At 38.7% G+C, this 14,364-nt stretch overlaps 1 protein-coding gene across 2 annotated transcripts in view; it reads left to right on the top strand.

The window, feature by feature from the left end:
- LOC129757407 (tyrosine-protein kinase Src64B) overlaps positions 1 to 14,364 on the top strand; it is a 224,839-nt gene that overhangs the window by 201,076 nt on the left and 9,399 nt on the right. For both annotated transcript variants that reach the window (XM_055754619.1, XM_055754618.1), the window contains exon 3: positions 1,394 to 3,056. In XM_055754619.1, the coding sequence (XP_055610594.1) occupies positions 2,813 to 3,056 (244 nt within the window). In that variant the 5' untranslated portion in view covers positions 1,394 to 2,812. The remainder of the gene's footprint in view (positions 1 to 1,393; positions 3,057 to 14,364) is intronic.

Here is a 14,364-nt window from a genome sequence, read left to right as displayed (position 1 = left end):
GCATCTTTCAATAATTATTGTGTGTAATCCGATATTATCGAAAACATATACTTATTTTAGAAAAAAATAAGTACTTTTCCCAACTTTTCATGATCTGAATGTTAAATATAGCTAAATTTTATTGAATGAAGGAGAGAAAATTAAAAAAATGTGTAAACATCAAGTATATATAAAGCCGTCTCCACTTACCCCAGGTAGGGTTTGGAGACAACATTTTAGATTTTTGCAAATAAACCCCTTTTTCTTAATTTTTAACCGTCGTTTCTTTTCCTAACTGGTTGTTTCGAATGTAAGGATTTTTTCAATGTAGAGTTTTTCGTCAAGAGCCAGTTAGTTTACGAGAAATTTGCGATTGAAAAAGATGTACTTCAACTCCACATCGTAGTTAAAAATAGAAAATTTACAAAAAGTCACCGTAAACATCCGCAATTGTCGGAACCGTATCTCTTTTACAGTTATTGGATGGATTACAAGTAAATTTAACATTCTGCATTAAAAGTTTGAAAAAATAGTTCACAGTATTGTTTTAATAGCCACCGTCCCCACTTACCCCGCGTCCCCACTTACCCCGGTGTACCTTACATTCTTTTAGATATCTTCTGTACTATTTCCGAGAAAGTATGGTTCAGAATTTTGATAAAACAACTATCCGTATCCTTGTTCCGGATGCCGATTCTGATCTTGACACTTATTCTGATGAAGATTCAGATTCGAATTCGAATCCTGATGTGGACCCTGAATTCTGAATCTGAATTCCTGCGCCTTATACAGATTCAGATCTGCATCCTGGTTGTGAACCTGATCCTGATACTGATTTTTTTTCCTGTCCTGATACTGATCCAGATTTTGAATCATGACCATAATCCGGATCCAGATTTTGATTTCGAACTTGAACTTTTTCTATTTTAAGTTCTAGTTCCTGATATTAAGCTCTATCGTAATACTTATCCTTATTCTGATTACGATCATATTCTCCAAACTAACCACGATCCCAATTCTATATCTGCTCATGATCTTGATCATGATCCTAGTCCTGCTTCAGATCCATTACCCAGAAACGATCCTGATTCTGGTGCGGTTCCAACTCTCCGTCATTATCGTGGTCTAGAAATCTCAATTTATAATGCCGATTCTGGAAAAAAGGCTGACCCTATATCTGATCCTAATGTCAATCCTCTTTCAGATGAAGTCAAATCCCGTTTATATGATTTTTATTATTTCAAAAGAACCTCATAAGAAAAAAGATATCTTTAAAAAAAACTGCATTGAATTGATGAATATAAATGGATGCAGTCTTATCCAATCCATGAAACTGCTCCAAAAAAAACCAACATTTCATAAACATGGAAAAAATTTACACTAACCGGCAACTTTCGTTTCTTTCCTTCCGCAGAAATTGAACCCAACATCATAGCCAAGAAACCGTGTAGAATAGCGGTGGCGACCAAAAGATGGCAGTCAAAAGTAAACTCCTGAGAGTGGATTTGCATTTTGGCTGCCCGCAGCAACAACAGGAAGGGATACCAGAAGAACAACAACCACAACAACAGTCATCGTCATCGTCATCTCCGGCTTCGGTAGTTCCATCCTAAAGAATCTTCGACCACTTTGCGTCGTCGTGATTTGTTCCCTGCAACCGCCTTGGGGTTATAAGAGAAAAAAAGGCCAGAAGGACGAAATTTATTATAACAACTCTTTTGGGAGTGTACTTATCTCGATCATCGCCGCAACATCACTCTTTCCCCGGGTTTTCTGGTAGAACATCTGTAATGAAAAAAGTTTTTTTCGGCGGACACTACTAAGGACTCTCTGCTCCGGTCGGAAAGTTGCATCGCAAGCGGAAAATGAACCCCCAATAGAACCGGGAAAGTTGGTCAAGTGAATTAATTACTTCTGCCCGGGCGAGGAAGAAAAATCTTCAAGGGTCGGGCATATGCTGAAGGGTTTCCAACGGTACCACATTAGACGAATGTTGGTTTATCATCGATCTCATCCACGTCGCCATCATCTTCACCATCGGCCACAAACGGCCGCCGGATCGTCGTCGAAGTCGCACAGCCATCAAGGAGACCCCGATGGCAGCAGTTTACTGGTAGTGTCACCGCCATCATCATCTTGATCCGGTTATAGATTTTTCTAACACCACCACTAGGCGATTGTAGAGCGCACTTTTGTAGCCGGGGAAAAATCACATGAAAGTTGCGCCAATTCAACATCAAGGTACAGAAGGAGAATAAGAGGAAAGGAACCGACAGCATTTATGAATATCGTGCCAAGATAATCGCAAAACAATTAGCATTCTAAGCTAGAACGAACGCGCATCGTATCCGGGCGTTTTACCGGACAAAAAAGACAGACACACAAAATTCGTTTAATCTTTTACACATACGGAAACGGAACGCACATATCCGGATCCCACAGAGAAAACGTTTAGGAACCTAGGAGAAAAAGAAGTCAAATCAGCCCACAGTGTGCCTGGTGTGTCCATCACACAACCGCAAGCAACGTCGCCACAATATCTTTGAAACCAAACCAAACCAAAAAAAAATCACAATATTATTAAACAAGGAAAATCAATCGGCACAACATTAGCCTGTAAATAAGCATTTAAACATTGAAAAACAGAAATAAAATCGCCGTATCCTACATAGAATTGGCCGAAGGCGAAAAAGTTTCAAGTCCAGCCAAGCATCTTTTGGCAAAGCGAGAACCCTCTTTACAAAAGTACCGTTTAAGGATCGATTCCCGAAACCTGTAGATTAGTTTAACTTTTTCGGAACCCACTCTTTTAAGTAGACAAAAAAAAGCCGAAATGGGTAACAAATGCTGCAGCAAACGGCAGGACCAGGAACTGGCCCTCGGCTATCCTGGTGGGGGTTACAAAAAGGGAGAAAACTCCTTCAGTTCCAACATGTCCGGGGGACCCAAACACAATGGCGGGGGCGTAGGCGGAGGCGGTTCCCTGGATTCACGCTACACACCGGACCCGAACCGGGGGCAGCTGATCAAACACCCCAAGGGCGGGGTGGACATCATCCGGCCGAGGACGACACCGCGTGAGTAGAATTACAACAATACATTTTCTTCTATCAGTTGACAAAAAAAAACCAAAAGACGACAGCTTACAAATTCCAATAAATATGTTTATCAGGCTTTTTCCCGCTACCCATCAATCTATCAGTCAAGTGATAATCCCAGTGTTACAACTTCCTACTACTCCCAGTACAGTTGTTTCTCTTAAGCCAATTTGTAGAATGTAATCGGACCACCCAGTTCAACCCCCTTTCCCACCCGCGCACAGTTGTTGTCAATCAAACTTGACGTTTTTATAACGGTGTTTACATGTGGTTTGTGGTCGCGTTGTTGTTGTCCTTATCGCCGGCGGATCAACTCCATGCTTTGTAACATCAGCGGGGGAAATGTAACAACACCCATCGGGGAAAATTACAATTCCAACCTACTACAACCCAAATGTGTACTTTGTACTATGTTGTGGACCATATGTCCAGGTGAAGCCCGCTCATTTAAGAGATACGCACGTGTCATCTTTGAAATACAGTTTGACTGTGGACTGGTAGATGCGGGTTTTCCAGAACTATGCTGTTTTTAACAATTTTTCAAAAATTAATCTAGATATGGCTCAAATGACTTCTTTGTAGAACATAATGCAGCTAAAAATGGCGATTACTTAGAGATTTTATTCACTTCTTGAGCCTATAAATTCTTTTTTTTTTTTTTTTTTTTAATTTTTTTATTGGCTTTACCTCTATAACATAACCGGCCAAGTGTTAATTACTCTTCTACTTACATGTCTATTTTACATTCAATTACAAAATTAGCTATCGTTTTATATAATTCAATGTCTTTCTTTTTTAGTATCAAATGAATATCGGGTGGAATTCCTTTTTTCATTAAAATTCGCCAAATAGGTCTACGAAGATTTTCAAATCTGCTGCATGCGAAGATAATGTGATCAGGATCTGCGATGGATTCGCCACAACTGCACGTCGCGTCCAATAGGATACCATTTCTAGTCAGATGAGCAGGGAGCCGTGAATGATTTGATATTAATTTGATATTAATTAATTTGTCTGCGGTTGAGATCCAAGCTACTAAACCATGGTTGGAGCGAAACGTTAGAGATGATGCTGTGACAGAAACGTCCTTTAGTTCCTGCATTCCACTTTGCTTGCCATTTGTGCACTGTTGTACGCCGAATCGGAAACTGGATGTCGAATGATGTTAAAATATAATCTGCTGTACCACCATTGATGCACGCACTTTTCGCCTCTTGATCTGCCAACTCGTTCATTGGAATACCTCTGTGAGACGGAACCCATATCAGATGGATCTCGTGCCCCATTCTTTGTCCTTCAAGAATGGAAGCTTTTATATCGTACCAAGCAACGGGATATTTTTGATTGATGTTGATTTTTTGAAGGCTCGTGAGACAACTCAAACTATCGGTTAGAATAATATACTGAGCAACAGGAAGGCTTACGATCATTTTCGCAGCATGCCTGATTGCTAGAAGCTCTGCCATATAAACTGATGCTTTACTGTCGAGTTTGATCCCTTCTGCAGGCGCTCCAAAACTATTTACCACAGCATAACCTGTGCCGTGTATATCTTTCGACCCGTCAGTTGCCAAGATTTTCGCGTTGGCATACACTTCCAAGAGATAGTTTGAAACCAAATCAGCTGCCGATGAGTTCTGGTGTTCTGAACATAACCGTTTAACAGTGAGATCAATGGATATTATTGTTCTTACAACTTCACGGTTGACCATGTAGCATGGGAGATTATTTAGAGGCTGTTCAAGTGGAATAAATTCGTTAAGCATTCTTATGGCGCGGTGTATTCCCGTAGCCACTAAGCCACCTTCCAAGATCGGTCTGGAGTATTGACCATGCCAAGAAGAAAGTGACGCTCTTTTATTTACAAAACGCATGACAGCAAGTTCTCTTCTTTGTTGCAGCGGAATAATACCAGCCATCACTTCGAGTGAACCTGTGTGGGTGGTTTTTGTGGAGCCCAAACAGATTCGAATTCCTGCCCATTGTAGTCTATCCAAAACGATGGCTTCTTTTTGTGTTAACTCCGTCATAAATATGGAACCGTATTCCAATATTGATCTCACACATGACTTGAAAATAGCTAACATTGCTGCTGGATGTGCTCCCCATGACTGGCCCGATATGCTTCGTAGAAAGTTAAGATACGGAGCCGTACGTTTTTGTACCTCTCTAATATGACACGACCACGACAGATTTCGTGTGAGGTACATGCCGAGTAACCTCAGGGATCTGACGTATTCCAAAGTGCAACCGCCGATATTTATTTCTGGGGGATTATCGCATTGTTGTGTCGAGATCAGAAGGCACTTACATTTCGTGGGCGAAAGTTCTAACCCAAGGTCGAAAATATTTTCCACAACTATATCCACTGCCCTTTGGAGAGATTCGCAACTATGCTCCAGCGAGGTTCCTCTTACAGCAATTGTTGTGTCATCGGCGTAATTTACGGTTATCACATCAGGAGGGACACTGTTGATCAATCCACTGATCACAACATTAAAGCATAACGGACTTAGTGGAGATCCCTGAGGAAGGCCTTTCCACGTTGTCCTAGATATTGAATCTAATCCATTTGAAATGCACAAATTCCTTTCTTCAAAAAGATGGAAGATACTTCTTACTAGGCATTCAGGGACTGTTAATGAGCGTAATTCGCGGACCAGAACATTAATTTCCACGTTGTCGTAGGCGGCTTTGATATCGAGGCTACCTATCACCACATGCTCTCTTCTTTTCAAAGCTAAAGAAGCTTCATTAATCAGGGGAAACAACGCATCCATTGTTCCTCGTCCTTTCCTAAAACCGTTGATAGCTGAAGGGAATAAGTTGTTGTTTTCGATGAAATGTTCTAGTCGATCTTTGATTATGAGTTCATACACTTTGCGAAAACATGAAGCTAACGCGATTGGGCGAACAGCAGAAGGAGAAATCGGATCATGACCACTTTTAGGAATCGGTACAATTTTAAAGGTTTTCCAGCTTTCCGGAATTCTTCCTGAAGCAAAAATTTGGCAATAGATTTTTCGCAACTGACTAAGCGCCGCCCATGGGAGATGATTTATGACGGAATATGGAACACCATCCAAACCAGGAGCCGAATCTTTACCGATTTTTAAAACTGCTTGAATATCCGATACTGAGAATGGTAAACCAGTTTAAGGGCAACACGAACATTGTAGAAAAGCCGGGGGTGGATTTTTGGCAGATGAGGGAGCCAACTTGTCCAAAACATCGTTGGCCAAATTGTCCGAAATTCTAAGGTTTTTTGATGGCTCTCCGCGCCCTTTGAATCTTCTAGCCATCCTCCATAAGGTTGTGAGGGACGTAGAACTATCACAACTATCACAAAAATGTTGCCAACTTTTCCTCTTCTTCTCGCGTACCAAATTTCTGAACCTTCGTTCTGTATTAGCGTACCCTTCGTAAGCTTCGGTTGACAGCTCTCGTTTCCAAGCGCGGAAAGCAACTCTGGTGGCTTTCTTCGCTTCTGTTAGCTCTTCGTCCCAATAGGGTTGCGGTATTCGGCGAGTGTGGTTCGAGTTTACTGATGGACAGGATCTGCGCAGTGCTTGCCAAATCAGCTCAAAGAAGACATCAAAGCTATCCGGTTCTCCATTTTCGACGAATGATTCCTCGAGGCTTCCGGTAAAACGTTCCCAGTCGATTTTCCGAACATTGATTCCAGAGTAGAATTTCATCGCGCATGTAGTACTCGAATGAAAAACTATCGGAAAATGATCGCTTCCATTTGGTGAATCCAAAACCTCCCAGTCGAAGCACAAACTAAGGCTCGAAGAAACCAGCGTGATATCAATTGCGCCCCACGACCGGTTTACATCAAACCTAGTTGGCTGACCATTGTTGAGAATGACGAGATGAGATGTTTCGATGGCTTGATGAAGACGGTCTCCACGTGTGTTTCCATGATCGCTTCCCCATAGGTGATGTTTTGCGTTAAAGTCTCCTCCAATGATGCACGGTTTCGGAACGGTTGATAAAAAATTATCAAACTGAGTCTGCGATATGTTGGCTTGCGGGTGTATGTACACAGATACAATAGTGATCAACCCGGAGATGTATTTGATCTGGCAGGCAACGGCTTGAATATCCGCTGACAGTGCAATAGGAAATGCTACGGGATTCAGTTCTGAACGAATCGCGATGGCTACGCCCATCGAGTTTCGTCTGTGATCTTTACGAAAAATGGTGTGCTGCGGTAGACTAAAGTTTGTGTGATTGTCGAGATGTGTTTCACTCAAAAGCGAAATATTGATATTGTGTGTATTTATGAGCTGGATTAAAGATGAGCGTTTACTATTTATCCCTCTACAATTCCATTGTAGACATTGCAGAGGAACGGTGGCTGTTAAAGTGCTCGGTGTGGTGTTTTTCATAATCTGAGATTAGCAAAATATCCTTTCATTTTATCACTTACAACATCCGAAATTCTCTCCAAAACCATTTGTTGAATTTTTTGTCGAGTTTCAACATCTTCCTCAGGAACTTCCAGAGCCTCTGCAACGATATCGATGACCTCAGTAGATTCAATCGTCGATCGGATCGAATCGCAAACCCCGTCAGAAATGTTAACTTCAAGTTGGGGAAGCTCATCGTCCGAATCGACATTATGACGACGTTTGCTGGAAGGATTAGACCCATTCTTGTCAACATTACTTGTTTGGCAAGCAACTGCCACGGTGGATTTTGTTGTTGGTTGGGAGATGATAGTTAGTGAGTTTGATGATTCATTTGAAGTTGTTCCACAAAACCAATCGACACGTCCTTGTGAAAAAGTGTCGCGCCGCTCTTTATCGGTTTTCTTTTTTTGAATTATTTTCGGACAAAGCTTGTGATCATTGGCCCGATGGGAGCCCAAACAGTTAACGCACTGGGGCTCACTATTTTCACATGCATGATCTTCGCCGCCCACTTGCTCCAAGCATTGGTTACAGCGTTTAGCACTCTTGCATCCTTTTTTATCATGTCCCAAGCGCCAGCAGTTACCACACTGGCGGACAGGATAAATGTACTGCTTAACAGAATAAAGCACTCTATTCAACTCGATGTGAGTAGGTAAACTCTGCCCAGCGAAAGTAAAAATCACCGTAAACAGGGCTTCCTCTTTATCATCAGCTAATTTTCTAAGCACACGACGAGCATGAACTATCTCCGGGTTATCAACTTGATTCGACTTGCGTTTATCGTACGCATTAGCAAACTTCAATTCTTCATCACAAATATCCGGCTCAATATAGGCTACCCCAAGGCACTCCACCAGCCGTTGGGGGATAAAAAAACGCACTTCATTTGAGGTACCGATGCCTGCTATTTCATTAGCAGCATCCCTCGATCGCATCAAAATTTTCATTTTGGTTTTAGAAACCGGCATAGCACGTATAAAATCGTCACCAAATTTCTTCACCAGACTTTTAGCAATCTTCGCAGCAGATATATTTCCGACATTTGTTTCAGCCATAACGAGATATGGCCCAGCATAATTTTCGTGATATTTCCGCACTCGAACTTCATTTTTCGATGACCTTGGTGTATCGTTGTGGGTCATTGCACCGCTCGACAATAGCGTGTGGAAGGAGAGAAGAAAAATAAATTAGATTTCGATTCAGCTCACACACACGATGTGCAACGTACCGTAGTTCAAACGAGACTGGCCTATAAATTCTGCTGATAATGTTGATGCTTTGGTCGCATGCGAACTGAGATAGTCGGCTCTGTAAGCGTCTGTTCTTCATGGCAGGGGTGGCGTGCGAAGTTTAACAACGTTCTGGTGGTGTTCGGGATCCAAAATAGCAACATCACGACGGTCCTCCTGCGAGATAGGTTAGCTGCGGGCCTTTTTATTATTACTACTAGCTGATCCCATACGAACTCCGTCTCGCTTTCAAAGTCAATTGCCCAGCATTTTCCAGATGCACTTCTGAATTCATTGTTAAGTAATAATTGCAAAAATATTGGACGATCACTTCGTCTGTCGTCTGCTACTTAATTTGAAATCAGAAATCAATGTACCGTGCCAAAAAAACCACGTGTATTAATTTCGACTAAATCATTGCATAAAAACGCAATTATTGCCAAAAAGTTAAACCCTTTTCATAGCCTCTTATACAATCTTTGATATCTGAAATCGATTGAACTCCCGTGTGCAAATTTTCAAAGCAATCCATTGTATAATAACGTGAATATTTCTAAAAACAGTGAAAATATATTTTATATGGACGACATCTTTCGTCGACCCCTGGCAAAACATTTGACATCTGAAATCGATTGCCCATCCCTGAAAACTATCGTGTGCAAATTTTCATCCCAATCCGATGTATAATAACGACGATATTGCAAAAATATTGAAAGGTTTATATGGACGACCCCCTTTGCCGGCCCCTTACACTGAATTCAATACCTGATATCCATGCTCATCTCTCATAACTCTCGTGTACCAATTTTTGTCTGAATCCGATGCATAATAATGACAATATCGCATCAACAGTGAATAGTTAACATGGACGACCCCTTTGGCCGACCCCTGATTTCAGTTTGGATAAGTGAAATCAGTTGTTTGTCCCTAGTAACTCCTACGTGCAAATTTTCATCCCAATCCGATGTGTAAAAACGTCAATATCACTAAGATACTGAAAAATTAATATGGACGACCCCTTTTGCCGGCCCCTTACACTAAATTTGAAACCTAAAATCGATTGCACGTCAGTCAAAACTACCGTGTACCAATTTTCATCTGAACACGATGTATAATAACGAAAATATCGCAAAAATAGTGAACAGTTAATATGGACGACCCCTTTGGCTGACCCCTTACAATAAATTTGATACCTGAAATCGATTGCTTGTCTTGCAAAACACTCATGTGCAAATTTTCATCACGATCCGACGAAAAGTAACGTCAATATCGCGAAAACAATATTTGTCTTGTATGGACGACCCCCTTCAGAAGGGATCATTCGAAAATCTAAAAACATTTTTCATCTTTCCTGGTCCTAATGAGCATCCATGCCAAATTTCAGCTCTCTAGCTCCTAAGACGGCTGAGTCTATAAAGGACAAACAAACAAACAAACAAACAAACAAACAAACAAACATACAGAAATTGCTTTTTATATATATAGATTATTGAACATATTTTATTCAGTAACGTAAGACATTAAATCTTTTTTAATGTTACATGTTGTGCGTTGATAGAATTCAAGGGCCTTGGATCTTATTTCGAATAATAACTAGTTACGCCAGAACAAACTTCAAATCCTTCTGCATACTATATCATTGTACAAAATTTAATCTTCATCTCTGTATCCAAAAATATTTTATAAAGTCGAAGAGTTCTCAAAGAGTTACTTTTTTTCCGAGGACTGCTGATACGAATCCAATTTAAAGTTGGACTGTATTTTAAAACTTTCATTTACAGCTTCGAACATAATTTTTATCGGAGTGTGCAAATTTTCGGATTTTTTCGCATCGAATTATTCTTATTTACAAAAACTTGCATACGATTTATTCACGTCAAAGACAACGCGTTTCTCATTGAAGAAGCATGGGTAGACTGGAGATCATCATTGATTCGGGTATTAATACACTGTTCTGTCAAGTTTGTGCAATCTGAATAGAGTTGTACATCATCTGCAAAAATGTGTATTTGTAAAAATCTTTGAACATAAGGTAAATCGTTGATATACATGGTGAAAAGTATGGGTCCAAAAATAGAGCCATGAGATGCTCCAGACTCCAGATACGATTTTATCAAAGTCGTCGCTCAAATTCCAAATCCCAAATTTTGTGGAAATTTTTGCAAAGAATAGCTTGATGAATCGTGTCAAATGCTTTAGAAAAGTCAAGCAGAATCATAATAAAAAATCGAGCCCTGGAATTACTGAGCCTATGTCATCTCGTACTTTAATCATCGCAATTTTAGTACTGTGTTTTCGTCGATATTCTGACTGATATGAGTAATAATTTCGTTTTCCGATAGAAACCCACAGATTTGAATTTTTTTAATCTTTTCAAACACCTTCGAAAGAGCACAAAGTATACTTATAGGGCGAAGGTTATCTAACGAATTCAAATTATTTTTCTTTTTGATTCGAATAATTTTTGAGTGTTTCCATTTTTGAAGATATTTTCCTGAAACTAAAATTCTATTGAAAGTGTTCGTTATGGGAGTTAATATGTGGGGTTGTTATATTTTTAAAAATTAAAGGGGAATGTTATCTGGATTAGATTGGATCTCAAAAAAGCAGGTTAATGCTTTGAACTCTTCAACTTTTCGAAAGAAATATAAATTCCAGCTAGATATTAACACGTTTCTGTTTTGAACATTTTTGGTTTAAACTTTAGAAAAAGCTTGGTTTATTATTTCGGCATGAAAGTTATTTAAGGAAATAGAGTTTGAGATGGTAATTCCAGTATTTTTTAAAATATTTTCCATAAACTTTATGGCGGTAGATTAAGGTTGAGGGATTGGTTAAAATGATTTCTTTTCGCATTGTTAACAAGAAGATTAACACGATCTCGAAACTTCCTATAAGCAACAAGATTATAAATTTCTCGGGTGATTTTGTAAGCTAGATTTCTATTTACGTCTGCTCGTTCGGTGTTTAAATTGAACCAAGGACTTTTTCTGGATTTGGTTATACCATGGTTGTATCGAAACATATTAAAAAGGGTTTATGCTTAGAACAAGTGCAGCGTGATCTGGCGAATGTGGGATGTCCAAGAAGTTGGAGAACGGTCGCCATGGACCGAGTGAATTGGAGGAATATTGTTCATCAGGTTATGTCGTGAGACGAAAAACCATGTAAATAAAAACAAAAGAGGGTAACCTTAAGCGAGAAACCTCTATTATAAGTGATACAAATCGCCAAGTCCTTTGATTTTTTTTCATGCTAGACTAAGATTGCCAGAATATTCAGCACCTATCCGGGCAATTTTAACCTGGCAAAATTCGGGCTTTGATTTCAAAATTGACGACCAAAAATTCTTACAAAAGCCGGGCAAATGTAGTCAAAACCCAGAAATTACTCAACAAAAATCAAGAAATCAAATGGAAAAAATATATATCAAAGCTTAGATTTCAAATCATATTTTAGGCTTTCAAAAAACCTTTCTTGATTATTATTACAAAACTAGCGAAAAAAAATTCGTTTTGGAGGCATAAATATAAAAATTTTACAACACAATTTGTTTTTTTTTGTTGTATGATTTGTCAATCAAAGTGCACGCTATCTTTTCGCAATTCCTTAACGAAAACTTTTGATCCGTTATTCAATAATACTGGGAGAACTCCTTTTTCTGGATAAATTCCTTTACCCTCAAAGGGGTACTCATCATGTTAACGCGGATAAAAATTATTCCTTATATCAAAAGAGCTCGATTATGGGATTGGAGCAGTTTCAAGTGACAGAGCCAATCATGTTTCATGCAAGGTATCCAAAATCAATAAACAATTGAATGTTACCAATTGTATATTTTCCAACTATTCATATTACTAGCAAAATTTTTGAAAATCTTTCGGACCTTCATCATTAGGACGGCATAAAAATTACGAGTTCTGAAATGAACTTAGATTTAATATTATTTGGTTTTACTTCTTTTTAAATTTTTTTTTTAATTATTTTAAATAAACTTACTCTACCACCAGCCATAGAACGAAGGAGACTTGATGCATCTTATACATGTCCGCAAGTACCACATAATTTTTGCAGTTTTTATACAACTGGTTCCGGAACAACTGTTGGGAAATATTAGATTAAGAACAATTTCTTTGAAAAAAAAAACTTACTACAATCCTTATCATCCAGTTCAGTTCCCCTTGCAGAGGTAAATTTTCACAAAAGCAAATAAAATTCAAAAGCTTACAAAGTTCCAAGACTATGACCCGTTATTTGACAGATCATGAAGGTTTTCAATAACGGGTCAACTTAACGCCTTTCAGGAGTAGCCAAAAGTTAGCGTGTGAATAAAAGCTGGCAAATTCCGGGCATTTTTCAATGAGATTCGGGCAACCCGGGCCGCACTGTTCCCAAACTTTGTACCTATTCAATATCCGGGCAAATCCGAATAAAAACGTGCAATCTGTTAACCTTATGCTAGACTAAGAAAATCAAAGAAACTCAAATCCCAGACCCCCAGTTTTGGTATCAAAATGACATTGTGGTATGAAGAGAAACAAAAAATAGTTTAAAAAACGAAAGCTCTCTTAAATATTTGTAGTTTTCAAAAGAATCTTGTAGAAATTTCGTTGAACTGATGTTGACTTTTGAAATATTATGTTGGATAAAGGGGCAATTTGTTTGATTTTTTTTTTCAAATTCAATTCTACCAACTAGAGATGTACCGAATAGTGGTATTCGGCGAACGGCCGAATACCGAATATTGACCTTTTCAACTATTCGGTCAAACGAATATTCGGCCGAATATTCGGTCGAATATTCTATTGAGTTTTTAATGAAAAAATCTTTAGCGATTATTTCAATGCTTTCTTTTTATTCCATATTAATGCCCCCCATGTTTTCAGTCGATTATTTTCAACCAGATGATATTATCGGATGACCTTTTTTAAGTAGGGGTCTTTTACCAATAACTGAAAAGACATCTGATGACTAGTCTCTTCTAGGGCGTTTGTTCCCAAAGACATTGCGTTCCTGTGAAATCTGGGACAAAACAAATCGGAACAGGAGCTAAGCTATTTGAATTTGCTTCTTTGATATTGTACTAGTTGAAGGTCGAGTTTGAGCAAGATATCTTTAAAATAGCTATTGAAAAGAAAGATGATTTTCAACCTTAAGCATACCATACTTTCAACTGCACGTATCCACATGGTTAGGCATTCAGGACGTTTTAAGAAAAAAAAAATTAAAAAAAGGCAAAATTTATGTATTTTTGAAATTTTTGAAATATTCTTATTGAACACAAATATAGAAGTTTTTAAAGAGAAATTTGAGTTTTTTTATTTGATTTAGAAAATAATCTGACAAAATTCAGGAAGTTTAAAAACATCTGGGCATCCCGGCCAGATTTGACTTATCTGGAATCTTAACTGAATTTGTGGGCAAGCCTGAATATATCCAAAAAATCTGGAATAAACTTTAATCAAAGTATAATGCGATATTTGTCAGCATTCTCCTGTATTAACGATCTACAGTGTAAAATGATGATTGTGTAGCTTTTACAACATTATTTTTGAATATTCTATAAATTATCCAAAACATTGGAAAAATTTTACAAGTCTGTAGTAAATATTCGGGCTATTCGGCCTATTCGACCGA

This window comes from Uranotaenia lowii, chromosome 3 (assembly GCF_029784155.1).
Source record: "Uranotaenia lowii strain MFRU-FL chromosome 3, ASM2978415v1, whole genome shotgun sequence".
Classification (NCBI taxonomy): domain Eukaryota; kingdom Metazoa; phylum Arthropoda; class Insecta; order Diptera; family Culicidae; genus Uranotaenia; species Uranotaenia lowii.
The sequence above is the reverse complement of the archived record's forward strand: the minus strand, read 5'-3'. Positions and strand labels throughout refer to the sequence as shown.